Below are 25,552 nucleotides of genomic sequence, written 5' to 3'. Positions count from 1 at the left end.
AACGTTGATTGTCTTAACTTTGTGAGTGTGACCACAGGTACCATCACCTCATGGCACAGCAGTGCTGTCATGTTCAGAAGATAGTTTCACTTCTGTCTTTCCTGGCTTCTGGAGAACTTTGCTTCTTAAATTACAGGACTCCTGTGGACACACAGGCAAGGGGACTCACAAATTTGGTGGTTTTTTAAAAAATCAACTTGGGTTTTGGTTATGTTGTCTATATATGTGTATATGCATGTTTGTGATATGTGTAGGTATATATGTGCAAAGGACAACCTTGGTGTTATTCCTCCTCAGGTGTCATCTACCTTGGGGTCCTAATGCTAGTGTGGGAAGGTTTTAGGGATTAAGTTGTATCCCCATCCTTAATTTTAATAATATTTATTTAAAAAATCATTAGTTAATAAAAACACCCGATACACATACAAAACTCAGGATTCAAATGGTAAACTGCAAACAGTGAGTTCCTTCTCTTTTCCTTGAGCTTAATTCACTCTTCTCCCTCGGCCACTCCTGATACTGGTTTCTGTTATATCCTTCCAGAAATATGCTATGCAAAATAAATTCTCCACAGAGATGCTTTTATCCCAGATCACAAAACTCAGCCTCTTCTTGGCCACATGGTTTGAACCCATAAAACACTATACCAGAAGTGCCCTTTGCTGCCCAACCACTTTCCCAGGCATTGTATTTATAATGAAATCCCATTTTCTCAATTGAAAACCATCAGGAGGGCAGATTCTCCAATTTGTGAGGTTCAACTCTGCTCCTGTGTTTGGTGCCTGTTCTCTGCCTTTAAATTACAGCCCCAAATTGTTGAACTGTGGTGATGGAGGGAACACTAATGAGACAAAGGTGAGCTGTGAAGGTCTACATAGAAATGGGAATGAAAGCAACAGAAAGACATTATCTGAAAAGGACTATTTTCTCTTCCAGTCTAGGTAAAGTATATTTTGCTATCACAACTTTCAACATATATCTTTTAAAACATATTTTTGGCTTATTTATATTCTTTCCTCTTTAAAAATACTTTTATCTTATTAAATTTTTTTTTGGTTTTTCAAGACAGGGTTTCTCTGTGTAGCCTTGGCTGGCCTGGACTCACTTTGTAGCCCAGGCTGGCCTTGAACTTACAGAGATCCACCTCCCTCTGCCTCCCGAGTGCTGGGATTAAAGGTGTGCGCCACCATGCCCAGCTTATCTTATTAATTTTAAAATATGATTTTATTTTATGTATATGGGTGTTTTGTCTGCACAAATGTCTGTATGTCACTTGTGTTTCTGGTTCCCACAGAGGCCAGAAGAGGGCATCAGATCCCTTGGAACTGGAGTTTCAGATGGTTGTGAGTGACCAAGTGGGTGCAGAGAATCTACCTACCCATGCTCTCTGCAAGAGCATCAAATGCTCTTAGCTGCTGAGCCACTATTCCTCTTCTACCTTTGCTCAGCTTCTGTTTTTATTTTATTGAAAAAAATTGGTTTCATACAATATATTCTGATCACATTTTCTCTTTCTCAACTCCTCGCAGATGCTCCCTACTCACCCAACTCCATGCCCTTCCCTTCCTTTTCTTTTTTCCGTAAAAAACAAATAATAAAAGACAAACAAGAAACACACACACACACACACACACACACACACACACACACCAAAATCTGAAACCTAAATATGCAAGCAACAGACCAATAAGACCAGAAACCAACCAACAAACAAACCCCAAGCAAAGCTATATTAGACAAAACACTTGCAAAAATACCATTGAGTTCATTTTATGTTGACCATCTTCCTGGGCATGGAGCCTACCCTGACGTGTGATTAGTATAGCCAGTGAGACTCCATTGATGAAGACCCCCTTGTCTTTGCAAGTAGGTATCAATTGCAGATAACTTCTTAGTTAGGGGTGGGAGTCCATGGCAGTTTTTCTCTCTTAGCCCAGAGAACCTGTCTGGTGTGAACTCGTGAAGGCCTTGCGAATGTTGTCACAGACTCTGTAAATTTAGATTTGACTCAGTCCTATTATGTTTGGAGGATACTGTTTTCTTGGTGTCGTCCATGTCCCTTGGCTCTAACATCTTCCTAAGTCATTTTATGCATGGCTTCTTTAGCCCTGGGGGGAGCATATGATGAAGATGTCCTATTTAAGATGGACTATTCCAATGTCTCTCACTGTCTTCACATTGTCTAGCTGTGGATCTCTGTGTTATTTCCCATCTACTGCTAGAAGAAGCCTTTCTGGTGATGACTGGGCAAGGCACTGATTTATGGGTATAGCAGAATGTCATTATGAGTCATTTTATTGCTAAGTGTTGTTAGCAGAATAATGATAGCGGCTTTCCCCCTAGGCCCATGACCTATGTAGTTTCAGGTTCTTGGCTACACTGACCATATCAGGCATGGGTTCCATCTCATAGAGTGGGCCTAAATCCAACCAGAGAGCGACTGGTCATTTCTACAACATTTGTGCCACTATTGCACCAGCATATCTCACAGGGAGGTCAGCATTGTAGGTCACAGAGTTTGTAGCTGGGTTGATGATTTTATCTCTACTCCAGTCACAGGCAGAGTACATTTTGTTACCATTAATACAAACCAGTAAGGACAAAGCCTCTAGTTAGGCACAAGATTGACTTCTCCATGTTCAATGAGATATATAGGTGCTGTCTTAAGTAATAGCACCTTAACATCAGTGTGTGGAGAGCCACCAATAGCCTTGGCAATTGCCCGAGATGTTTGAGGGTTTCTATGGTCCTTCTTTGGCCAACAACTCAACTAGGTATGGCCATTCCTGGTGGGGTAAGGTGTCTAGTTGAGGCATTCTCCCACCCCTATTATTTGGTGGCTCTATTTAGATTTCCATCCTACGACTATATATTTTAGGAAGCTTCTTCAGTAACAGGTTTTCACATGGGCTCTCAAATGGCACTTGGTTCCATATTCCCTTTCTTGTCCCTCTCTTCTCTCTCCCTCCTGATTTAACCCTCCCAGTCTGGTCTCTTCATGTCAGTGTCTCTCCATAGCAATGCACTCTATTTCCCCTTCCTTAGGAGAACATCCCCTTCCTCCTAGTCTCTTACTAAGTGCCTGACCTTTGTGGTCATATGGATTATAGGACAGATATTGAACATCCCTTCCACCTTTTTTTTGAGACTGGTTTTTATGTAGCCCAGGCTTGTTTTGAACTTCTTATATAGCCAAAGATGGCCTTGACCTCCAAATCCTTTGGTTTCACCATTCCCCCAAATGCTGAGTAATCTATTTATTTGAGATGGGGTCTCATGTAACATAGGCAGCTGACATTACATTCACTCTGTAGCTCAGAGTGACCTTGAACTTCTGATACTCTTGCCTTCAGCTGCCAAGTGCTGGAATTACAGACATGTATTACTATGCTCAGGTCTGCATGATGCTAGGGACCAAATCCAGTGACTCATGTATGCTAGTCAAGCAGTCAACCAACTGAACTTATACATCCAGACCCAGATTTTGCATTTTAAAGACTCTGGGTTCTTTGAACTTGGCAGACAGTAAGACTTGAATTAAAAAAGCAATGTCTTACTGGATTCTTCCTTGGAAGGAATCTTTCTAGCCTGTAGTGCTGTAGAGAAGTGTAGTGAGCTGGTGATTCCTGGTTTTTCTGATGGGGTGGATACTTTTCCATGTGTTTATGCCTGGATTTAAGAAAACTCATATACCAGAAGTGGAGGGATGTTTGCTTTTTGCTCATAGAGCAGTGCCTGAGGCTACAATTCTATACCTCAGTGTCAGCTAGTTGCATGCTTTGATCAGCCGTGATCCCAAATATTGCTGTGATTAATGAAGTATCAATACCAACAAATGGTTTCTTTTACAAAATATCAATTGATCAATTAAAAATTATTTTAGCAAGATCATTCCTCTCACATAGTGGCATGAGAGAGAAGGGTTCAAAGTGCCAGCTTACAGGGACATATGAGCATAGTCCAGTGTGTATACTGACAAAACGAGATTTGTGATGTCCTCCTTAAAGCTTTCTGGTCTGATTTTCGTCTGTGGCCTTTGCCATATTGTACCTCTGGCCACTCCATCTTCTTTAAGAACAGATTTTTTGCCACTTTGTGGCTGCTGCTGTTGTTTTATATAGATAAATATGTTTCAATTTTACCAGTGAAGACTCAGGAGCCAGATGCTGGGGTGAAAGCCTGCTAGCTCAGAGATGCATAGAAAGCACCTGGTTGACCTTCTTACTCAGCTCACATCTCAGAGGAAAAAGCCAAAAACTGAAAGCCAAAGAGCTTGGTAGCTCAAAGCTCAAAAGGCCCTTCTTATCCATGCTGCCTTATACACCCTGAACTCAAAGTTCCTGCTACTATTTAATTACTGTCAGCTGGTTTCCTGCTCCACCTCTTGTCCTAGGGTCAACTTCATTAAATCCTGTGTTCAGAAAGCTCTTGGATTAAAGGTATGTGCTAGGGCTGGCTGAACCACACCTTAATAACCTATTTACAATAAACAAAAAGTTCTTGGGTTAAAGGTCTGTGTTAGGGCTCAATCATACCAAACAAGAAACAAGGTCTTACAGTTCACCATCTTGGGGTTCACAGTTGTATCAAATATCCTGCAACAGAAATGTCCTGTGTGTTATAAGCTATTTAGGGCCATTAGTAGCCACCCCCATTAGCTGTCAAGAGTATCTTTGTTGGACACCCATCAGATACCTAAGCCATGCCCTAGAGTGTAACATTAACTTAGATTAAGAAACACTGCAAGAGAGTAAGAAATCTAACTCTGTCATTGACTAATGACTGCGAGCCTTCTCTTCAGAAGCCACCAGTCTTTGTCTTTTTCCTAACATAAAACTCTGAAACTGGCAATCCTTCAATTAACTTTTGTTAGTCTCCTCTTACATATAGATGAGGAAGTCTGATCTGATCAAACCATTAACTAGCCCCTCTGAGACGAGGGGGGGGGGGAGACACACACACACACACACACACACACACACACACACACAGACAGAGAGAGAGAGAGAGAGAGAGAGAGAGAGAGAGAGAGAGAGAGAGAGAGAGTCTCAACCTTTTTTGAAAGGGCTGGAGAGATGTCTCAGAGGTTAAGAGCACTGTTTGTTCTTCCAAAGGTCCTGAGTTCAATTCTGTTCAACCACAGACTAACTGTAATGAGATCTGGTGCCTTCTTGTGGTGAGCAGGCACACATGTGGGCAGAATACTGTATAAATAATAAATAAATCTTAAAAAAAAAAAAAAAAGCACTCTTGAGGCAGAGGCAGGCAGATCACTGTAAGTTCGAGGCCAGCCTGGTCCACAAAGCGACTCCAGGACATCCAAGGCTACATAGAGAAACCCTGTCTCAAAAAAAAAAAAACAACAAAAAGAGAAACCAACAAACCAAACCAACCAACCAACTAACCAACCAACCAACCAAAAAAAGAAAAAAAAGAAAGGCGGTTCATTCTGCCTGGAGCCACTCTGTTGAAATCCTTTTGGATTCAGCTCAGTTTCAGCCTTCTTTGAAGACTTTCCTAGTAAGAGTTAGGTGTCTCTACAACACTCGGCCTTACTTCTACCTTAGCCTTTACAACATTGCCTGACAATCATTTGTTCATGCATCGATTTGCTCTATAAGACCATTATGATCTCATGACCAGTTGGCAAAGGTAATTCAGAGATGGAAAGAGTCAGACTTAATGTGGAGTGGATCTCCAAACCTGGTGTAGAAAGAGAAAAGTGAGTGGAGAGTGCTCTAATGCATGGGGGTAGTGCCTCCAGGAGATGTCAGGGTTGAGATGTACCCAGAATCTCAGGCCTGGCTGGTCTGTGAAAAAGTCAAGGTTGCAGGTCCAGATAAATCACAGCGACACTCTGGGGTAGTAGCACCCTTTCTGAGTGGCTGCGGTTCTATACTCATGTGTCCTCCACCCATCCCCACAGCTTTGCTGACCTCAGGGCCTGATGCTGGTCATGTCTCCATGTATCAGCCATTTTCACATGTTCAGTATCTCCAGGAAAACCCAAGAAACTTCAGTGGAAGCATTTCAACACCAATAGAAGCTATGAAGCTAAGTCATTTGGATCAAAGTATCCCTTTAAAAAAAAATCACACTAGGAATCAATCCAATATGTCCATTTGCTTTACTTTTAGGATGATAGTCATAGATGAAAAGGCAGCTATTATGGAGCTGAGGAAGAAGAGCTGAAGACGATGTGAAGGTTGCCTCTATTTCCCATTAAAGAGAAAGTGGTGGAGGCAGGGTAAATAGAGGGAGACCAATCTGTATATCACAGGTTGTTAAAAATGTACTTGTTTTATCCTTTGGTAACTAACTTTAAATATTGTTGTACCTAGAAGGTAGAAAAGAGCTTGGCCTGCCTTACAAATAATTCACCTCATGCTATGTTCAAAATTATATCTGAGCTACTTTAAACATTAAGTTAGAAATTTAGAACAAAGTTGATGCTTGGAAATTTCTGTCCAGCATTTTGGTGTAGGTGTCTAAGGGTCTGTTATGTCAGTATGTGTGGGGTAGGCTGTCTCAGTTACTGTTATGTTCCTGTGAAGAGACACCATGACCAAAGTAACTTATAAGAGGAAGCATTTGTTTGTATGCTGTCTTCTTGTCATTTCAGAGGTTTAGTTCCTGACCATCATGGTGGGGAGCAGGGAGGCAGACAGGTATGGTGCTTAAGAACTTACATCTTATCCAAAAGTTAGAGATATACATACATACATGCATACATGCATACATACAGTCAGACACACACACACACACACACAGACAGAGAGAGACAGAGAGAAAGACACAGAGACACATAGAGTCAGGAAGAGAGAGACAGAGAGTCAAAGAGATGGGAGACTAGGCTTGACATGGGCTTTTGAAACCTCAAAGCCCATCCTCAGTGACACACCAACTCAACAAAACCACACCTCCTAATCCTTTCCGAACAGTTCCACTACCCAGGGGCCAAATAGTCAAACAAATGAGCCTATGTGGACCATTCTCATCCAAACTACCACAGTGAGTGACACTGAAGTAGGTGGGAGCTTCTTCCCCATGGAAAAGAACTTAGCCAGGGAAGTAAGTCCACTTCTGGACTTGTCTCTAAAGGCTTGTTGAGTTGGGAGTTGACTCAGTTGAGGAAGTTCTTGAAGTTGGAGGGAGGTATCTTTCCCCCTTCCTTGCTCAAGGAGTTTAGTTGGGTCTGGCCTCTGATGAGGGCTTCTGGTCTTAGAGAGACATTTGCTTTTCAGTTGCTCTGTTGATTCTACTCCTCAGTGTCAGTTTCAGTCCATTTTCTTCCCCTGGGTAATTCCTTCTGGTGGGATTGTGGACTGGCTTCTTTGGAGTTCCTGTAGTCTTCTTTAATGTATCCTGTGCTAAGTAGACATTGAATACTGGCAATTTCATTTGCATGTGTCCATTTACACGTGTGACGCTGTAGAAATGCGGGGTTCAAGAAAACATCTCCTCCTGGGCTCATAATCCATTCCTATATTAGTTACTTTTCTGTTCCTGGGGCAACTTATAGAAGAAAGGTTTTGTTTTTGTTTTTGTTTGTTTTTTTTTTGGCTTATGGTTCCAGAGGGATAAGTCTGTCATGGTGGGGAGTCATGACAACAGACATGGTGGCTAAGGCTAGGGCAGAATGCAGAGGGTTCACATGGTTAACCATAAGTATTGATGCGGAGAGCAAACTGGAGACAGTATGAGTCTTTAAAGTCTGAAAGTCTACCTCAAGTGACATACTATCTCCAACAAGGCCGTATCACTTGCATCTCCCCCGAAAGTACCACCAACTGGGGACCAAGTGTTCAAATGCCCAAGACTATGGGAGACATTTCTTGTTCCAATCACTACAACACCACTTCTGAAACGCTGCATGGATTGACTGAGGTCTAACACAGGGATAGTAAAAAAAAAAAAAAAAAAAAAAAAAAAGGTTCCATTCCCCAGATCACTGCTATGTATCTATCTATGTAATAATATATAGTCTTATTCTCTTCAGTACAGGCTAAGCCTGCCCTGGTCTAGATTTCTGGATAAAGCTAGAAGTGTCCAAGTGTCCCAGGGTTCATCACCTTGTGCCTTCTAGAACATAAATGTTTTCTACAACAGGGTGGAAGTTGCACCCATAGCCTGACCTCCTAAATCAGTTTCTATTTCTCAGAGAGGGGCAATCAGAATTTAAAATACAAACACTTTTAGCCCTATTCTCTGGGGTCAAGTCTGTGCAATTTACTTCTCCAGAAGAGGTCTCTTAGCTTGCTCTTTAGTGCTGGGATAAAATGTCCACCAGACAATTCAAAGAGGAAAAGGATGATTTTTCCTTGTGGATCACAGTTCATTATCAAATGAAGTTGGGTCAGGAACTCAAAGAAGGAACCTAGAGACAGGAACTGAAGCAGAGGCCAATGGGGGGATGCTACCGGCTTGATCCGCGAGGCTTGCTCACTTTGATTTCTTGTACCATCCAGGAACACCTGCCCAAGGATGACACTGCCCCCTTTCACATCAATAATTCATCAAGAAAATGCCTTACAGACTTGCCTCCAGGCAATCTGATAAGAGACATTTTTTTTTTTTCAAACTAGGTTCTTCTCAGACACCGCTAGTTTGTGTCATGCTGACAAAAAACTAGCCAGGACGGGAGCCATTGGCAAGGTAGAAAAAGGAAAAACATAGTTGCCCCAGAAATTTCTTTAAAAATGTCTTAATGAAAGCCTTAGCAATTTTAGATTTTATTTTATATTTTAGATGCTGTGTTTAGCATATCTGCAATATAAATATACTTGATACAGCATAGCATATGCTCATTAAATCAAGGAGTTATATCTAGGGCTGTGTTGAAACGATCGCTCTCTTGGCACATACTCATGGGGCATAGTTTCTGCCCTGGTGCCATCACTTGTCAAATCAAAATCAGCCTTTGACCATTAAAAATAAGCCACAAATGCTGTAGAGGAACCCTGCAGCATTTACTGCCATAATACACCTAAATGCATGTATGTTGAACACACTCTTTCTTGCTCACAGTTGAACAGGCACAATTAATGCTGGTTTAAAATGTAACTGATTCAGAGTTTAAAAAAAAAAAAAAAACCAGGCTTTTCAGTTAGGTGCATTTTTTTTTCTTGTAATCACTGCTGTGTTTCTACTTTACAGGAAAAATAAAAGTGAATTATCTCAGGCCATATTTTTCATTGTGTCTAAGGGAAGCACGTGGATTTTAAGCCTTTGCTTATTACAACAGAACCCTCCCAGGGCTGGTGGAAGATGTGGTCTGTTTCCTCTTTGGGGGGGCGGGGCTCAGGCATAAATTCTTGTTTGTTAGGTGAGAACAGCAGCAGGTAAGGATACAGGCTTTCACGTGTACACAGGCCGGCTGGTCCTTCTGCTAGGTCGGTAGCAAGAACAGAAACACGATACGATCTTGCCTGCCCATCCTTCTCTCCTGGGGACTCTTGGTCTTCACAGTGGCCCACATGAACCCTGGTCACCAGCAGTGTTTTCAGGATAAGGTCTTCCTGAGATCATACAATCTTGCCTGCCCATCCTTCTCTCCTGGGGACTCTTGGTCTTCACAGTGGCCCACATGAACCCTGGTCACCAGCAGTGTTTTCAGGATAAGGTCTTCCTGAGATCATACAATCTTGCCTGCCCATCCTTCTCTCCTGGGGACTTTTGGTCTTCACAGTGGCCCACATGAACCCTGGTCACCAGCAGTGTTTTCAGGATAAGGTCTTCCTGAGATCATGCCTGACCTTGGTCTCAATGTGAGTGTTGCATAGACTCGAGCCTGTGCCCCAGCCTCCTGCCTGTGCCCCAGCCTCCTGCCTGTGCCCCAGCCTCCCTCCTGCCTGTGCCCCAGCCTCCCTCCTGCCTGTGCCCCAGCCTCCTGCCTGTGCCCCAGCCTCCCTCCTGCCTGTGCCCCAGCCTCCTGCCTGTGCCCCAGCCTCCCTCCTGCCTGTGCCCCAGCCTCCTGCCTGTGCCCCAGCCTCCTTTCCAGAGGATTCCTTGCTGTTCAAGGTTGCAGCAGTGATTCTTTGTTCTCAGAAAGCCTGGTATGTCTGGTCTACCTTTCCTGTTTTCTTTTGTTTTGTTTTTTTAAAACCTAGAGCTTGCAGGCCCAGTGAACTGTTCTCCCTTAGGAGAAATTTGATACACCCAGGGCCAGTGAAGATGGTAGAGCCTTGAAAAATACTGACATCCTTTCTGTCCTTGAATCTTAGTGATTTCAACAGCCACCGCCAGTCCTAATTTATCCATGGCATCAGGAAGGACACTATTTCTATCAATAAAAACATGTACAGTTCATGTGTCTAGAAACAGTGCCAGATACGCTGTCCCCCCACCCCCATTTATCCTGATGAGGCAAATCTCCTATGTCACTAGAAAAAACGACAGAGGCATAGCACCTCAGGACAGCTTGCTTAAGCCATAGGAGACCGCCTCGCTCTGTCTGCAGGCAGAAGCATACAGGTCTCCAGGCCCTGACATCCACGTCCCACCATCAGCTCTCAGTGTGATGCTGGCAAGCCATTTAACCTCCCTGAGTGCGGCATGATGAAATAACGCTTTGATCTTTGGAGAGAAGAAAGCTTGACATAAATACCAAGTAGTCCACTCATTCCCTTTCCCTCTCAAACGCATGTGGAGACTGATGTGTCCCATAAGATCCTATAATATTCTTATTGGCAGGGCGATATTCCTAGGCAGAAACTCCCAAGTTTTGTGAAATGCCTTGTTTTGTGAAGTGCCTAAAAGCAAACATCCCTTCTGCCCAAGACTTTTTACAGAGCCTATTGTCCCAGGAGCACTGAGAACTCTTCATGGTACTACGTTCTATTTAAAAATTCCTCTACAAAAAAATTCCTCTACATTATTTAAAGCCTGTGTGCCTTGTAGAAGTGAATTTGTGTGTTAAGTGCCCACTGGTACCTGGGCTCTTTGAAGCTGCTGTATATAGTGGCTTGTGATAAAACCCTAGCCCCTCCCTTTCTCTTCTCCTTTTAAAGCTGATTCTAAGCAGCAACCCTCTCATGTCCCCTGCCCTACAGCAAGGACTGTCGTCTAAGTGTGATGCCCACAATCCAAACTCAGCACTCACAGGCAACCACAGCTGCATGAAAACTCATATTCCCTCAGCAAGCGGGAGTCAGGGAGAAGTTCATTATGCGTCTTCAGGTGTAGAGGATAGCGGTGACCAGGGAGCATTTTTCCCCCCAGAAGTATTTGCATTTTTAAATTGAAAGTTCAGAAGAAGAAATTCAAAATGATTGAATTCTAAGGAAAAAAAAAAAAAAAGAGGTAATCACCATCCAAGCCTTTTCACTGCCGTGTGAAGAATGACATCCTTGGCCAGGCCCGTCACGGACACTGCCACTAGAGGGAAGGAAAGGGAGCCTGATGTCCCCCCACTCATCCTGTCTGTCTGGCATCCGTCCGCTCTCTTTGGAGAGGTCTGTAAGACTGTCACCGGTTTACAGGTGGCGATTCTAAGGTTCACAGAAGTCAGGTAATTTCCCTAAGGTCATACAGCTATAAAAACATCAGAGCCACGATTTGGTCCAGAGCCCTAATGTGATTGGAAAATTAGGCTCAAGTTTCACTTGGATTCACCCTGATGCGGAGCAGCAGAGTCTCTCCACCAGCTGCTGTGTTCAGTCCAGTTCAGCATTTCTCATGTGCGGGGCTTGTCCACCAAGCACTAGCTACTCAAAGGGAATGTGGCACAGCCTCTAGCCTGGATACGCTCACAGCTCCTTCGTGATAAAGGACTGAGAGAGCAAAACTCATTCAAGTATGAAAACTGAGACATAAACTCAATTTAATGCAATATGAGCAATAATATTTAACTTATGGAAACTTATGTTTTCAACACATTGTATTTCTATACTTCATACATAAAGATGTATGGAGGAAGGGACTTATAACCTCCATCTCTCTAGATGAGACAATTCTAGCTTTCTGTTGAGCAATACCATAAAATGAGCCTACTGACACTTATTAAGTAAAATATTCAGTTGCATTAAGCACATTTCAAATGTTCTGTACCTATAGTGCCAAGCGGCCATTTCATTGGACAGCATAGACGGAGGGGCCTGCATATCACTGCAGAGTGTGCTGCTACTGGACAGGGCTGTCTGAGTTGTTTGCCTTCATGGGAATGTGGGGCATCAGCCTAGAAGATGACTCCAGAGCATATGCTTTTTAAATTTTATTTATTTACTTTTAAATGTCCACCACCAATAATGTAGTGGCCTGAGTGAGGATGGCACTATAGGCTCATGCTTGAATACTTGGTCCTCACTTGACGGAACTATTTGGGGGAGGATTAGGAGGTGTGCTGTAGTTGAAGGATGTGTGTCACTGAGGCCAGGCTTCTCAGGTTCAAAGGCCCATGCAATCCCCCCCCCCTCCCTCTCTCTGCTTTCTGCCTGTGGGTCAGACGTAAGCTTCCAGCTGCTGCTCCATCACCAAGCCTGCTTCTTACTCCCATGTTCCCTGGCACGATGGCTGTGGAATCCCGGGCTCCCAAATTACATGCTTTCTTTCATAAGTTGCCTTTGTGACGGTACTTTGTTAAGCCAATACCAAAATAGCTAAGACAAACAACATTTGTTTTTGTGGCAGATCAAACACAGGGTCTTGTTGATGCTGGCCGAGTGCTCTACCCCTGGGACAAATCCCCCAGCTCCCAGGAGACACACTCTTACACAGCGTATTTTAGTACCACCTTAATTTTCATGAACTGGGAGGGGATTTTAAAATCTCCTTTGCTTTTATGAGGAAATGAAATATTCTAGAAATAGAGGGGCATTAGTGACATGGAGGGACTTTGATTGCATCCTCTAGCCTTTGGAATAACTGTAGCTATTTCTTTTGTTAGAAGAGAGTTAGTGCTTTCTGGTCACTGCCCTTTCTGGGTAATCACCATTAGGTAACCTTTGCAAGGTGCTTTACTAAAATTATATCTTAGTTACTTTTAAATTTTGGTTTCTAATATAGTACCTAGCTACATGAAGTGCATAACAAATGTTTCTGGAATAAGAATGGTTTTAAGTTTTAAGAAAGATAGAGCCAGAGGATGGCTCAGCAGTAAGAAGACCTGAGTTCAAATGTCTAGTACCTTTTCAAAAGTGGGCGTGGCCGTGTATATCCCTGGCCCTGTGAGGGGCGTGGCTGTGTATGACCCTGGCCCTGTGAGGGGCAGAGAGAGGAGGATCGCTAAAGCTTGCTGGTGAGCCAGCCTAGTTCCAAGGTTAATGAAAGACCCTGCCCTAAGGAAATGGGTGAGAGTGGCTGAACAGGACAATGGGTGTCACCCCAGGCCTCTGCACATGTACACGGACACACACACATACACACACACACACACACACACACACACACACACACACTTCCAGATACATACACACACAGAGACACACAGACACATATGCACACACCACCCACACAGAGACATACACAAACACACACAGAGATACACATACACAGAGACACATATACAAAGAGGCACACAACATACACAGAAAGACACACATTCATACACATACAGAGACACACAGAGAGAAACATACACACAGAGACACAGCATACACAGAAAGACACACATTTACATCACACACACACACAGAGACACAGTACACACAGACACAACACATGCACAGAGACACATACACACACAACACACACACAGACGCATAACACATATACACACACATAGATACATACACACACAACACACATACAGACACATAATTACACACACATACACACAGAGACATATATATGCACACACATAAAGAAATGTACATACAGACACACACACCACACATACATAACACACAGGCATACAATTACACATATACGCAGATATACAAAACACACATAACACACATACATACACATACCCACAGAGACACACACACATACACACACCACACAGACATACAACTACACACACATACACACACCACACAGACATACAATTATAAACACACCACACACACACACACACACACACACACACACACACACACACACGGGGGTGGGTATCTGTAATATCCTCCACATTCTCAGAAGAATATAGTGAAGACTAGGATTGCTAGAAACCCTTTTGATTCCTAGGGGTGGAAAGTAAAAAGTTTCTCCCTGGCCACGAGTGAGTGTTCAACTTTGCAGAAAGAGGGCCACACTTGTGTTTGTATGTGCTTTGATGGGTGTATAGAGGAGGTTACCTTAAGAGCCACCAGAAAGCTTATGTGGGCTCCATCTTATTTGTTGGTTTCTCGAGACAGTCGCACATAGCCCAAGGCTAGTCTTGAACTCACTTTCTAGCGGAGGCTGGCATTGAACTTCCAACCTTCCCATGTGGTGGGCTATGGTGTGTGCCACCAGGTCTGGCTCAGAACATTCTCCACAGTTGAGTGGAGAGTGGGATATGGCTTTCTCACATACTCTGGTGCCTCACATTTGACCATGTCCCCTGGAGGGGGAGACCTGGTGGCACTCAGAGGAAGGACAGCAGGCTACCAAGAAGAGACTTGATACCCTATGAGCATATACAAGGGGAGATAATCCCCCTCAGGAACAGTCATAGGGGAGGGGAATAATGGGAAAATGGGGGAGAGGGAAGAATGGGAGGATACAAGGGATGGGATAACCATTGAGATGTAACAAGAATAAATTAATAAAAAAATTAAAAAAAAAACAAACACTAGACCCCCCCCCCCCCCCAAAAAAAGGCTATTTTAAATCCAAACTAAAGAAACTCTCTGGCTCCCTAGGACAAGTTGCCTCAATAACAAATTAATTCCCCCGTTAGCATCTCAGTGCAGTGAAAACAAAGCGAGCCTCCTGCTGGCTGGTTGTCCTGCACCTGGCTGCTTGTCCCCCCCAGTCACTTGCTTTCCCCACCACCGTCTTGTGAAAGCTTAGGATGTACTCTTTTCATCAGGGCTGACTCCCTCTTATCTCCTTTCCCTTCTTTTTTATGATTTAGTGAGCATATTGGCTTCTGTCATGTAGAACAAACAGAGCCTGCAGAGAAGCATTTAAAAAGGCAGAGGCATTGATTTGGGTTGGGGAGGCGACAGGCACTGCTCACTCACCACCCCTTAAAGCTTTAATTTATGGCAAAAATAGAAAAGCAGTTGTTCAACACCGAGCAAGAGGAGTCAGCTTTGAAAACTGGTAAGAGGAGAAAAATGCCAGACTCATTTTGAATTTGAACCATCAGGACCCCTACTTCCCTGCAGCAAAATGATGGCAACTTTCTTAGTATGATTTAAGAATTCCCCCAAGACACTTTGCCTGGGCCCTTTGTGGGCCTCTCTCAGCGGCTTTCGAATCCTCCTAACTGGGCTTATCAGGGAAGATTCCAATTTAGCGCAGCAAAAGTCTAGTGTCTGATATCAACGCTAGCTTTTTTTTTTTTTTTTTGGAGACATGATGTTTTACACTGCTAACAGTTTTGAAAGGCAACAGAGAGCTTTTGTGTGAAGGGCTCTGAAAAGCAGTATTCAGAGAAAATGCATCAAAGGAAGTTGAAAAATGAAAAGAAAAAAAAAAGAAAAAGAAAAGTTTGCTGATGAAGAGATTGGAGGCAGCCTGTGCTGGCAGGCACAGTTATGACCAAGTAATTGAATCTTTTTAAGACAGATAAGATGAGATAAAGCAATAGTCGTCATCTCCAGACGGGAGGTGGTTCATTAGGTACTATAAGGAGTCCCGCTGTGGAACTACTACCGGGGCCATAGTCCGCTCTACAGGCACAGCGGCAGTAGGGCAGGGTGAAGTGGCTCCTCTTCAGCCCCCCACAGACCTTTTTTTCTTTTTCTTTCTTTCTTGTTTGTTTGTTTGTTTGTTTTGTTGAGACAAGGTTTCTCTGTGTATTCTTAGCTGTCCTGGACTCGCTTTGTAGACCAGGGCTAGCCTTGAACTCACAGCGATCCACCTGCCTCTGCCTCCCGAGTGCTGGGATTAAAGGCGTGCGCCACCATGCCCGGCAAGTCCCACAGACCTTAATTTGCAGGAAGGCTGGGGAGTGGCCTCACCAGGCTCTGCTCTCACACTTGTTCCACCCCCTGGAGCCTCTCAGACTCCAAAAACAATGACGACGGGTTGGCCCCACCTCTACCTCCTTCAGAAAGAAAGAAAAGGAAATGGACCCTTTCATAGCTAACGGGTTCTTTTAAAAACTGTTTCAAATGTTCGTTTCGTGTGTTTGAGTGTTTCGGCAACATGTATACATGTGCACAACATACGTGTCTGGTGCTCACTGAGGCCAGATGTCGGTACCCTCGGACTGGAGTTACAGAAGGTTGTGAGTCGCCGCGTGGCTGCTGGGAATTGAATCTAGATTCTCTGAGAGAGCAACAGATGCTGTTAACTGCTGAGCCAGCTCTCCAGGCCCTAATGAACCGTCTTTTTTTGTTTTGTTTTGTTTTTTGTTGTTTTAATTAGAAATGTTGAAAATCTTTCTTTGCTCATTGGTTAAAGTGTCTCTGGGTGCTTTCTTCTTTGTCTGCACATGCCTTTGTCAAAGACAACGGGAGTCTGGTGATACAGTGTTTATTTCAATATTCCTCGAGCCCCAAAGGATAATAAGGTTGTTCTTGGCCTTGAACTATGGGACCTCAGAGCCTTGGCCTATGAGAAGGCTTTCTGCATCCGTATTTTCATCAGGCATCTTTCTCAGGGCTCCTGCATGGGGACGAAGCTGAGATGAGAACACAAAGTAGTGAAAATGGTCCAGTCATTTCTACTCAGAGCAGAGGGGAGTCCTAGCATTCTGTTAAGGCTTCCATTGGACGGCTTGCTTTAGGCTTTCATCTTTAATGGAGCAATGCAGCTCACTCTGTTACATTATGACTTGTTTCTTCCAAATTCATAACTTCTCTTATCCTATGCACCCTTTGTTTACCTCGTCACTGTGAGATCTTAGAGGTTTTTAAGTTGGGTAGTGTGTTACTGGTTTCTGATAATGACACCGTAATTTAAAATCCAAGTCACAGCTCTTTCCCACCGAGGGGAACTGGTTCCTCTGTGCTGTTCGTGGGCCTTCTTGAGCATTCTTTCTTTTTTCCTTTGCAGATGCAGACTTTTGCTTTACTTTTAAGCAACTTTTCAGACTCCATTCTTACCTGGGTACATGGAAGACTGCCCTTCTATGCCAGACTTTTCAATTTACAATAAATAAATTTACAATAAAACAGGCTTTTGCATTTATTTATATTAAGAAGCAGCTTCTTTATACAGCCATGACTTTACTCTGTTACACTGTGGAGCATCTAGCATGGCATCTGCCTCGCTACAGTAGTCACTGTAATTGTTATTCTCCTTTTGTTTCCCATGGTTTACTGATCCAGGCTCTCTATTTTTTTCCAGGTGCTAGATATCTGGTCTGATGTGTAGTTTTTATTCCTGCATTTCTTCCAAGATCAGACTGGAGTGCTTTTGTAATTTCACCAAAGGCTAATATGGGCGTGCCCAGTATTTTCCTTGGTAGGCCACTAGACCTTAATCCCAGCATTGGTGCAGACTGTACGGATGAGACCGAAGAGTCCAGGCATGGAAGCGTTAGACATGACCCCGGACTGAATGCGGGTGGGGGAGGAATTAGTTTCCTGTTATTCAGTCATGCCGTTTCATTACTCTCCAGGATCACGCCGCAGCTTCAGTGGAAAGCAACTTAGCACTCCCCAAGTCATATAAGCACCTTCAGCTTCAGTTCTATGCTCTCCTCCTTTGTGAGCCTAGTCTTTAATTGCTGAGCCATCCCTCCAGCCCAGCATTAGCTGTTTGTAAGCCTGCTGGGAGACAGCCCGGTGCCATTAGTAGTGAGAATGGGTCTCTGCTCTGACTAGGTCTCATTTTCACCTGGGGAGCTTTAAAAAACGATTTTCTGGTCAATCCAAGGAAGCCTGATTGAACTGGTCATAAGTGAGGACAGGACACTTGGTATTTAAAAAAAAAAGGCCCCTCAGGTGACTTGGGAGCATGAGGTCACGGAATGGCAGAAAAAAGACTCAGGGCATGCTAGCTATGACTTTCATTACACTAAGCATGTTGGTTACACTCTGTCTACACTCTAAAACATAGCCTTCTTCCTCCTCACTTAGGCTGTATCTGTAAATTAAAACAGCAGAGAGCGGAAAGAATACAGCTTTGAACGGAAAGAATTTCAAGTCTTTTTTTTTTTTTTTTTTTTTTTTTGGTTATTTGAGACAGGGTTTCTCTGTGTAGTCTTGGCTGTCCTGGACTCACTTTGTACCAGGCTGGCCTCGAACTCACAGAGATCTGCCTGCCTCTGTCTCCTGAGTGCTGGGATTAAAGGCGTGTGCCACCATGCCCAGCTAGAATTTCAAGTCTTATCTTTCTTTTACTAAAAGTGTAACCATGGTTAAATTTACTCAATTTTAGTGTCCCCCATTGATCAAAAGAATGTTATAAAGCAAGGGAATGTTACATCATTAACATGACACCAAAAACCTTAAGCACTTTACCCAAGCCGTAAAGCTTCAGTACATTTTTGTGTGTGCATGCATGCATCTGTGCATGTGATTGTGTGTGTGTGAAGGCCAGATGTTAAAGTTATTTTTATATAACTGTGTTTATTTCTCTTAGTTTCTCTCTTAACCTGGCTGTCACATAAATAACTGAGACTCTTTTATATTTGTTTATAATGAGCTTTACAACACAATCCTGAGCAGTTTCAGTCTGTTCTTAACTGTTCTTATCCTGACTCCACCTTTGGCAAAATCCTAAATTACTTGCTTTCTAGTCCTTTCTTTGCTCCAGCCGAATCTTCCTCATCTCTCCTGCAGCTCTGCCTGTGGCTGTATCCCCTATTTCCTCTTCTAACTCCTCTTCCCCTACCTGGCAGAAAGTCCAGCCCCATTCTCTCCCCTGTTCAGCCATTCCCTGCAAGCTGTTTTACTGGCACATAAGGGGCCAATTGGGGAGCAGAATTAATACAACACTGAGATAGGAGAGACTCAGAACAAGGCTTACAACCAGATATGGGGGATACAGAAATCAGCATTTTAATTACACAATAACCTTATGCCAACAGCGGAGGTTAGTACAGGGCCACTATTCTCTGTCACTAACCACCTGAGTTTTTGGGACAGCGTCTCTCATTGAACATGGAGCTCACAATTCTGGCTTGCTAGTCTTTATTCTCCAGATCTGGGGTTACAGATGCCAGGCTTCTTACCAGGGTGCTGGGGCATGCAACCTCGAGTCCGTATGCAAGCACCCTAACCACCGACCCGCATCCCCAGCCTGCTCGGTGTAGTCTTGCTTGCCTCATCCTTGCACAGCTCCAGGGATTTGGGCAGAGTGGGAGTGAAGAGAAAACAGATGGATGGAAGCACAGAAGCTGGAGGAGTTGCGGCACCACCAGCGCTCAGTGTGTTTGTTATATTCCGTTGAACAGAGGGGCGGGGTTATTACGCAACCTAAGCACCCACCACCCTGGTCTGTCTCTGACGTGTTAGGTCGAGGTTGGTCCTGTAGCTTGAGTAGTGAGAACAAGGTTATTTGTTTGAGTGACATCATCTGTTTCACATGTGTGTCAAGATCACCATTCACCATCATTCACTCTACACTTATCCAACTTTACCCTTGCAACAGAGGCGGCAGCACTAGCGGTTTTTATTTATTTATTTATTTATTTATTTATTTATTTATTTATATTTTTTAGCGTTTTGGTTTTATAGCACCTATGAAGTGATACATTTCAGGGGAGCACAGGTGAGTGCAGAAACATCTTTCAACTACTATGTAACCTATTAGGATTTAAAATAAGTTTATTTTTGATCATGAGCATAAATCTTTATGCATCTCAATCCATGCTCAGAGAGGCATGGGAAAATAAATTTCAATGTAGCCTGGTACCCCAAAACAGTTATTTATTCAGGACAATGACTTAGGAAGGCAACTGCTTTATTCAGTTGTGACACATACCCATCCCTTGCCCACTTACCCAGCTCCAAATGGAAGTGGGAGCAAATGAGAACATTTGCAGGCTTTTCTTATTTCCAGGAGCATGTCCCGGTCAGAGAACTGGGAGACTCATCCAAGGTCACTTCTCAAAGGAAGTGCGCATGCCCCAGCAGATCAGCTCTCAGGAAATTGACTTCATTGGCAACAGATATTCCTCTGGTGTTTATCATTGTCCCATAAAGCCTAACAAGGGTGCAGAACAATTTAAGGATGAGCACCAGATTTTCAAAATCATAAGGAGCCGAAATTTTGGCTTTATTGCTATTATCAAAAGACAACAAATTCAGTTTAAAAACTGTAATTAGTTCATTTGCAAGCAACCCGCACACCCACACACAAAGACACACTCTTAATTGGCTTTTATTTGTGATCCCTGAACGGGGCCTTAAAACCACAGTAAGTCAAGGCTGCAAGGTGCTCCGAGAATGATTATGGGCACAAAATGCAAGTGACCCACAGGGAGAGCTTAATTGATGCTAGCTGGGTGATTGTCTTATTTGAATTAGCCAGCACCTGTGATTGAAGCTGAGCTGCTGAGATCAGCTAAGACTCAACTATTTGTTATAAGACTTTACTCCCAAGTTAGGCTTTCAGTTACCAAGCTAGGCTGCAGTTTGTCACACAGAGACTCCATTTCAAAGGCGTCCTCTGCCCAAATTTAATTTAGTTTATTACTACCTATGCCAAAGATCAGCAAGCTCCCTCTATTAAAAGGGCCAGATAGCAATTATTTTAGAATTTGCAGAAATATGATCTCAATTACAGCTACTCCACTCAGCAGTTGTTGACAAAAATGACTGTAGACAATACATAGATAAGTGGGCCTCGGTGTGTTTCCGTCAAAAATGTTGCACATGATATGGCTAAGTTGGGAGTGATTTAGTAGTATTCCCATCCTGAGCTGCAGGATCTCACACCAAGACGTTCTATTTCCTAAGGCCGCCTGGAGGATGACGCGATGTAACATGTAAAACAAATATTGTGTGCTCAGCATGTAGGGACACTTGAGAACAAGCAGCTTCCCAAGACGGTAGCTCATGCCTGTGGGGAGGCATCCTACCGAAAGAAGCAGATCTGGGAAGATTGCAAGCTCCAGGCCTCCACTGGCTATTGGCAGGGCCATGTCTCCAGAAAAGTAATGGCCTTTCTTGTGCTATATTAAAAGTATTATATCCCAGTCAGAGGAAATGGCTCAGCTGATATGTCTCTCAAGGGAAGAGAGTCTACATTTGATCTCAGAACACATGTAAGTCAGGTTAGAGTGCTGAGGAGGCAGATGGTGCATGATCCTGGGGCTCAGTAGCTGGGCAGGCTAGTCTACTGGGTGAGTTCCGGGCCAGTGAAAGACCATGTGTTATCATTAAAATATATTTATATAGAGAGACTTGACAGATCTAATATGGAGAGATTTATTTGGGGAAAAGAAAGGGGAGAGAGGTTAGGGCCTGAGTGGGCCATGAGGGTACAGAGAGAGAGAGAGATGGGAAAGGAAGAGAGACCGAGGCAGAGACAGTGAAAGAGAGAGCAACAAGGTGGCGGGCTGCTGCATAGCTTAAGGGCATCTGGCACATACCTGGCGACAGGTGATGATGTCAGAAATTGCTAAGCAACCTAGAGGCAGGCTAGTGGATCTGCTTATGAACTAACACCTTGTCTCAAAAGAAGAAAAAAAAAATGGTGCGTGGTGCATGGCACCTGAGGAATGACACCCAAAGTTGCACCTGGCCTCCATAGGCGCATGAACACACGTGCTCTCTCTCACATATGCTCATGCCCTCCTCATGAGTGGCAAATCATCCAACTTAAGCTGTCACTAATCACAGGAAACATCTCCATTTCAGGTATGATGGTAATTATTTATATAGCAAGATTATACTTAGGGTTTTCAGTGTTGTTGTTCAGGCGATAGTAATGTTTCTTATGTAACTTGCCTTTGTGATTTCTTTTTCCCTCTCAGAGATACCTGCCATGAACTCTTAGGACATGTTCCTCTGCTTGCAGATCCCAAGTTTGCTCAATTTTCACAAGAAATAGGCTTAGCGTCTCTGGGAGCCTCAGATGATGATGTTCAGAAACTAGCCACGGTGAGTTAATTTTCAACTTAAAAAAAAAAAAAACCCTAATTATATGGTAAAACAAAGCTCGTGGCTATTGGCTGTGTCTCCCAGGCTAATGTTCTGGGGAGAGCATGGCTTCACCATGACTTTGATCTTGTTTTGCAAAAGATAATGAGCTCTTGGTTTATTAGCTACCAAAATATGTATTTTAGTCTTCCTGTTGAGAGGTTGGCTGGGTAGATATAAAGGTATTTTAGGCTTGGTAGCCTTGTAATCACTGTCAAAATTAGCCAGCTCAGCTACCGTGGAGCAAAAGCAGCCATAGATGATACATAAGTGAGTTGCTATGGGTGTATTCCAATAAAACTTCATTCCCAAAAGCCAGGGGCGGGCTAGGTTTGGTCTATAGGCTGTAGTTTACTGAATCCTGTGGAAGTATTTGTCATAGTAAAACGTGTACATCTGTGGCAGAGTAGGAATTGCAGGTGGTAGTATTTCTTTGACAAGTTGTTACGGTTATAATCAGATATGATTTGAGACAGCAGTAAGAAACTCAAGCTCAACAGTCGTTGTGAGTACAAACCGAGAAAAGATTGACTACATATTCTGTTATCAGGAAAGTTCTTCCCCAGACAAATGATGCAAGAGGAAAAGTAGGGTTGGATGTTGTGTTTGAGATGTTAACGGATCAAATCTGGAAAGAGTATGCATCTCGCTTTTTCCTTATTTCAGAGTCTAGGATTAGAAAGGTGTTTAGGAGCTCACTGACCTGCAGGGGCAGAAAGCGTAGATGAGTATAGCCACCTGGTGAGGAAAGGAGGTTTTCAGTTGAGTGTGTTTGTCAGTTATATTTTCTTCAGTGCTGGGAGATGGCTCAGTAGGTAAAGTACTCAGTATACAAGCATGGGGACCTGAGTTCAAATCCCCAGCACCCAGCTATTAGCTAGTGTGTGCATGTGCCTGTCATCCCAGGATTGTGATGGTGGTGGTGAGAGACAGACGGATCCCTGGAACTTGCTGGTCAGGAAGTCTAGCCAATCAGAGAGTTCTGGGTTCAGTAAGAGTCCTTGTCTCAAAAAATAAAAATAAAGTGGAAAGCAATAGAGGAAGATGCCTAATATTGACTTCTGGCCTTCCAAGCAGCTATGCATATGATATATATACACACACACATACACACACATATGTATACTTGTATGTGTGTGTGCACATGTATGTTTACATGTGTGAGTAAAGACTCAGAGGTCAGCCTCAAGTGTTGTTCTTCAGGCATTGTCCATCATTTCTCAGGGCGGTTTTTGTGGGTGATCAGTGTCATAGAGAACAACAAGGAGACTTTTATATAGTTTAAGGCATAGGCCTTTAGCTGGGGCAGATTCTCAGCTACTATCTAGATTTAACCCGACTATTCTTGCCTATGACCCGCCATGGCTACCTCTCTGCTCCTGCTCACGTTTGTCTGTTTTCTTCCTGTGTTTGCTTCCAAATCTCCGGCCTTTGCTTTCTTCTCCTAGCATCCCTCTCTCTCTCCCAGAAGTTCTACCCTCTACTTCCTGCTCCAAATATTAGCTACAGGATCTCCATGATAACCAACCAGCAGGAAGACAACATGTCACACATCTCTTAGGTTGCCTCTAGGGATATAGGAAGGATGCACATTTACAGAATAGAAAACCCAGTGCTGGGCAGTAGAAACACCAGTACCAACTCCTGCCAGCACTTAGCTCTCTGTGGGTACAGAATTAACAATTGAAAATACAGAGACACACCTTCACAATATGAGGGAAAGTAACCCCAACAGGATCTCTCACTGGCCTGAAATTCATCAAGTAGGGTAGCCACGGCTTGCCCATTTTTACCTTTCCAGCACTGAGATTACATGCATGTAATACCAAGCCTGCACCTTTCATATATTTATTTATTTTTAGATTTATTTTTATTGATTTTATTCTTAATTATATATCTATTTACTTTTATTATTTATTTTCACTCACTATTATTTATTTATTTAATTGTTATCTATTTTCATTATTTATCTATTTATTTTCCTTTGAAACATAGTTTCTGGGAGTGAGCTCAGATCTTTGTGCTTCTAAGACAAGCACTTTATTGATTGAGATGGCTCCCAGCCCTCTCCAAAACAAAACAAAACAAAACAAAACAAAACACCTTGCTCTTTCAGTGCGTCTTCTGTTTTCCACTCTTAAAAGATAGAGATGTGGGAACTGTGGAATATATTTCTCTCCTAAGAGAAAAGCCAGTGTAGAAGTAGATCCACTTTTCATTGATGATAATCTTCCCATTTCAAGACCCAGACAAATGCTTTTAATGCCAGGGCTCAGGAAACGGAGGGAGGTGGATCACTGTGAGTTCAAGGCCAGACTGGTCTCTATATTTTCTGGTCAATAGAGTTCCAGGGCAGCTGGTGGTGGTGTCCTAGAACAAACAAACAAACACAAAATAAACAAACAAGCATGCATATAAAGAATAACATATTCACACTTTCTGAGAACTAGGGCATGGCTAGCTCTGGGGGATTATTCTTTGTTTCTGCTTTTGTATTTTCTAGGGTTAAATACAATACTTATAATTTGAAACCTTTATTACAGGGGCAAGCAGGCTTTTGGGATAAGACAATTTCTTGGTATGCTTTTTTTGGGGGGGGTTATTGGTTTATTTATTTATTTTTACTTAAAATAACTTTTTAAAATTTTATTTATTTATTTATTTATTTTATTTTTAATTTTTTATTAATTTATTCTTGTTACATCTCAATGGTTATCCCATCCCTTGTATCTTCCCATTCTTCCCTCCCTCCCATTTTCCCCTCCCCTATGACTGTTCCTGAGGGGGATTTCCTCCCCCTGTATATGCTCATAGGGTATCAAGTCTCTTCTTGGTAACCTGCTGTCCTTCCTCTGAGTGCCACCAGGTCTCCCCCTCCAGGGGACATGGTCAAATGTGAGGCACCAGTGTATGTGAGAAAGTCATATCCCACTCTCCACTCAGCTGTGGAGAATGTTCTGACCATTGGCTAGATCTGGGTAGGGGTTTAAAGTTTGCCGCCTGTATTGTCCTTGGCTGGTGCCTTAGTTTGAGCTTTTAATATCCTTGGCTGTTCACAGTCTTAGCTCCATGAGCTAAAACACTTGGAATTGGTGAAGTTCATTAGGCTGTGTTTCACATTCCTTTGTCTTTTTCTCTCCCTCCGATGTCTTGCCCCTGAAAGACTGGGTTTGCTTCCGTTTCTGTGATTAAAAAACTCGTGAAAGCAGCTTGGGGCACAGGGCCTTTCCCCAGCATACACTTACTGATCACTGACTATTGTGGAACACCAGCACAGGAATTGTAGAGAAATGCTGCTCACTGGCTTGCTTTCCATGGCTTGCTCAGTTTTCTTATACAACCCTGGACAGCCTGCTCAGAAGTGGCAGCTCTCACAATGGACAGGGACCTCCCACATCAATCATTAATTGAGAAACTATCCC

The 25,552-nt window shown here is 43.2% G+C and overlaps 1 protein-coding gene across 1 annotated transcript in view; it reads left to right on the top strand.

Annotated features, from left to right (window-relative positions):
- The window catches only part of Tph2 (tryptophan hydroxylase 2), a 99,669-nt gene that overhangs the window by 40,456 nt on the left and 33,661 nt on the right, over positions 1-25,552 (top strand). Inside the window, exon 8 of the mRNA XM_051172953.1 lies at positions 21,965-22,091. Within this exon, the coding sequence (XP_051028910.1) occupies positions 21,965-22,091 (127 nt within the window). The remainder of the gene's footprint in view (positions 1-21,964; positions 22,092-25,552) is intronic.

Source organism: Acomys russatus, chromosome 31 (assembly GCF_903995435.1).
Source record: "Acomys russatus chromosome 31, mAcoRus1.1, whole genome shotgun sequence".
Classification (NCBI taxonomy): domain Eukaryota; kingdom Metazoa; phylum Chordata; class Mammalia; order Rodentia; family Muridae; genus Acomys; species Acomys russatus.
This window is presented reverse-complemented; position numbering and strand designations above follow the sequence as displayed.